This window comes from Brachyistius frenatus, unplaced genomic scaffold (assembly GCF_029030835.1).
Source record: "Brachyistius frenatus isolate BFR_SWC_R1_liver_20210118 unplaced genomic scaffold, ASM2903083v1 Contig_668, whole genome shotgun sequence".
Lineage (NCBI taxonomy): Eukaryota > Metazoa > Chordata > Actinopteri > Embiotocidae > Brachyistius > Brachyistius frenatus.
The window spans coordinates 3,223-7,500 of record NW_027211267.1 but is presented as its reverse complement, the minus strand read 5'-3'; the positions used below and the strand labels follow the sequence as shown (position 1 = coordinate 7,500).

Here is a 4,278-nt window from a genome sequence, read left to right as displayed (position 1 = left end):
CACGGTTCAGACTGCAGGTTGTTCTGCGCTGAGATGACAACATGTATGTTGTTCTAAGATAGACAGCATGTGGTGCTGCACACACAGAACCACAGAACCACCAGGTGGACTCGGACTGGACTCACCCAGCGGGTCGGCCTTGCCCTCCTTGTCGGGGACGGTGAACACGCCCACCACCTGGTGACCCTCCTTCCTCAGGCTGCTGTAGACCTCCTGCCCGAACACGCTCTGACCGATTACAGCCAGCTTCAGCTTCTTCTGGTAGAAACGCTGGATGGAGAGAAAAGCCCACGTTAGACACATGTTCACATGTTAGTGTTCACATGTTAGTGTTCAGGACATCCTGACTATTGACCTTCAGAGTGGAGCTCCAGGAACCCTGGAATATATGTTTCCCATGATGCACCTCACCAGTGTCTCCCAGGTTTGTCAAAGCTCATGTTTATAATTCCAGTCTTCATGAGAACATTGAGTCTCCAGCCCATGATAAAGTAACCCTGATGACATCATCTGATGACCCTGATGACATCATCAGGAGTATTTCTTCTGACGTTTCATTTTATTTTTACAACCATGAAAACACTTAAGAAGACCAGAACCAGACGCTGGGTTTTAGGGCCCCGGTTCCTGATCCCCCCCCCCTTTCTCCCCCGGTGTACTGTCATCTCTGTTATTGGCTGAAGGCCGCTCCGAGGAAAGCTATTGGCTGACGGAGAGCAGCGTTTTCACCCCCACCCTCCCCACCCCGACTGTAGCTGCACATGTGTGCAGGACGGGGGGTTCGGGTTTCCCTCTCATACCGAGGGTCCTGTCAAGCGCACGAGGCAGCGGCTCTGGCTGTTACGTTGCACAGTGCAACGTGCTCCGTGATGCATTCACAGCCGCTCCACCAGTGCACAGAGAACCGGAGAACCGGAGACCCGCTGCAGCAGGCTGCAGAAGAGCCTCCATGAGCCGCCGTGAGGACCAATACTGAGCCGTGACAGAGGCTCACATGATGATGCAACTCCTCCGGATCGTGTACCGTGAAGGCCGGCAGCAAGTCACGGAGAGGCGGGGGGCAGCAACGTGGCGAGCTGTCACAGCGACACTCCTCCTGTACGGAGGAAGACCCGCTTATCCACAGCCAGAACCGAGCCGGGTCAGTCCGCTACGGGGCCCTCAGACCCGGACACGCAGCCAGTCTTCCCCGGTGGGATTTTAAATCAATGCAACCGAAAGTCTCCGGTGATTATGTTGAAAAGCAGCGTTACTCACGGAGGAGGTGGAGAATCTCCGGAACACCTGACCCGCCGTCCACAACATCCTGGTTCTGGTTCTATATGGACGGGTTTAAACGAACAGTCTGCAGAGGGACATGCACCTGCTGCTCCGGTGAGAGGTGTGTGACTGCTGAGCTGCGGGCTCGACTCAGATAGATCATTCCCGACAGCAGCTGACAGTTGACGTGCTGCGGGACACGATGCGTGCGCGCTCACGAGGTTGCTTCTAGCCCCTCGACCGCGCGGTCACGCGTGGAAATATGAAATGTTAAACAACTACACCCATACAGTCTATAACTACACTCATACAGTAAATAACTACACCCATACAGTCTAGAGCTACACCCATACAGTCGAGAGCTACACTCATACAGTCTATAACTACACTCATACAGTAAATAACTACACATACAGTAAATAACTACAACCATGCAGTAAATAACTACACCCATACAGTCTCAAGCTACACTCATACAGCCTATAACTACAACCATGCAGTAAATAACTACACCCATACAGTCTCAAGCTACACTCATACAGCCTATAACTACAACCATGCAGTAAATAACTACACCCATACAGTCTAGAGCTACACTCATACAGTCTATAACTACACCCATAGTCTCAAGCTACACTCATACAGTCTATAACTACACCCATACAGTCTATAACTACACTCATACAGTAAATAACTACACATACAGCAAATAACTACACCCATACAGTCTCAAGCTACACTCATACAGCCTATAACTACAACCATGCAGTAAATAACTACACCCATACAGTCTAGAGCTACACTCATACAGCCTATAACTACACCCATACAGTCTAGAGCTACACTCATACAGTCTATAACTACACCCATACAGTCTCAAGCTACACTCATACAGTCTATAACTACACTCATACAGTAAATAACTACAACCATGCAGTAAATAACTACACCCATACAGTCTCAAGCTACACTCATACAGCCTATAACTACAACCATGCAGTAAATAACTACACCCATACAGTCTAGAGCTACACTCATACAGTCTATAACTACAACCATGAAGTCTATAACTACACTCATACAGTAAATAACTACACTCCATACAGTAAATAACCACACCCATACAGTAAATAACTATACCCATACAGTCTATAACTACACCCAGTCTATAACTACACTTATACATTAAATAACTACACTCATACAGTAAATAACTACACCCGTACAGTCTATAACTACACCCGTACAGTCTATAACTACACCCATACAGTGAATAACCACACCCATAGTCTATAACTACACCCATACAGTGTTAACTACACCCATACTACACCCATACAGTGTTAACTACACCCATACAGTGAATAACTACACCCGTACTACACCCATATCGTGAATAACTACACCCATACAGTGAATAATAATAATAATATAATAATAATAATAATAATATATATAAGTTTAACTACATGTTCATATTATCATGTTATCTTTTCACAGCATCATGAACACATGTGGTCCTGTATCCTAACATGAGTGCAGCGCAGTGATTTAATAGCTAATGTTTTAGTAATTATTTAATATTTTCATGGTTTCTTGATTCCTATATGAACATGGGTATTATCACAGTATTTATGTCTGTGCATGTTGTCTCTGCAGTATAATAAATGGTGTAAAATTAATCTCTAACATTGGGCCAGTGCAGAAGGTAATATAAAGCATTCATTACAGGCACAATGTAAAATGTAACCAGCAGCTGTCTGTATGCTGGCAGTGTATCGTTGGTATTTAGCACATTTAAAAGTTAAAGGTCTACTCCGACTCGGGTACATTACTGAAAAAGTTAAAGCAGGTGACACACAGTGCCTTTTCGTACCATCAGTAAAATCTATGGTGTTGTATATTTGTGAGAACATCTGTCTGAAAGATGAAGCTGAACCTGAAGTGGAGCTTTAAGCAGGATGATGATCCTCAGCACACGAACAAATCCACCAAGGCACGACTCAGAAAGAACAAATGGAACGAGTCATAAGATCTGGATCTATTGAAATGTTGTGGAGGATTTAAAACAGCAAGAAAACATCAGCAGCTGAAGGAGGTTTATTGGTTGAAGATTTCATGAAGCTGAGGTCAGAGGTGGGTTATGTTTCCTGGTGGTGTTAAAGTGGATCACCGTTATCTGTGGAATGAAGGTGACTTTGATATGGAGCTCACAGCAGCTGCTAACAGATGACCTCAGTCTGGTGGTGTTAGATATTTTAAATATGATCAGATTAATATGAGTATAACCCTACAAATAAAATGGGATTGATGTGGGCTCAGGGACAGCTCAGTGAAAATACTACAGAAACATATTGATTGTGGCTGCTTTTACATGGTTCTGTCTGTGTGTGCAGCTCCACCTTCTCTCCACCTGCCTGGACTCCCACACAGACCAAATATACATCTGGCTCCATCCACACCGGACCGCCCTGCTCAAGTTCCCAAGGACCAAAGGTTCAAACCGTCAGCTGGCAGGCTGCAGCGGGGCGGGGCTCTGACCTGCACGCACACGCACACACACACACACACGTACGTTACACACATCCACATCACACACACTGACCTGCACACACACCTGTGTTACACACACTGATCCATGTCCGTTCTCAGAGCTCCACCCTCCCACTGAGACCAGGCTGGTAACTGCTCACGGCTTGTATAACAAGCATTAGAAATGAAGACGATGTACTGCTCTGATACTAATAATGCTGATGACGATGATGTCACTCTATGCTACAAATAAAAGGTTTGTATAACATGCAGAGCTTTATGGTCCACGGTGCTCTCGACAGGTCAGTCCATCCTGAGTATTTTCCCTCCACAGGGTCAGACAGTCCTGACCTGAACACATTCATCTATTTAAACACTTTTAACATCAGGGAGCATCAACAACTAAATGTTGTGAAACCACAGGTAGAGGACGGAGCAGTTCACACACTGTCTGCTCACTGGGGGTTTCAGACAGAGGAGACAGTC

At 45.7% G+C, this 4,278-nt stretch overlaps 1 protein-coding gene across 1 annotated transcript in view; it reads right to left on the bottom strand.

The window, feature by feature from the left end:
- The window catches only part of LOC138615038 (mitochondrial 10-formyltetrahydrofolate dehydrogenase-like), a 13,823-nt gene extending 12,399 nt beyond the window's left edge, over positions 1 to 1,424 (bottom strand). The window contains exons 1-2 of the mRNA XM_069688673.1: positions 1,258 to 1,424; positions 126 to 270 (exon numbers count right to left, since the gene is read on the bottom strand). Of these exons, the coding sequence (XP_069544774.1) occupies positions 126 to 270; positions 1,258 to 1,305 (193 nt within the window). The 5' untranslated portion in view covers positions 1,306 to 1,424. The remainder of the gene's footprint in view (positions 1 to 125; positions 271 to 1,257) is intronic.
- Positions 1,425 to 4,278: the final 2,854 nt, after the last annotated feature.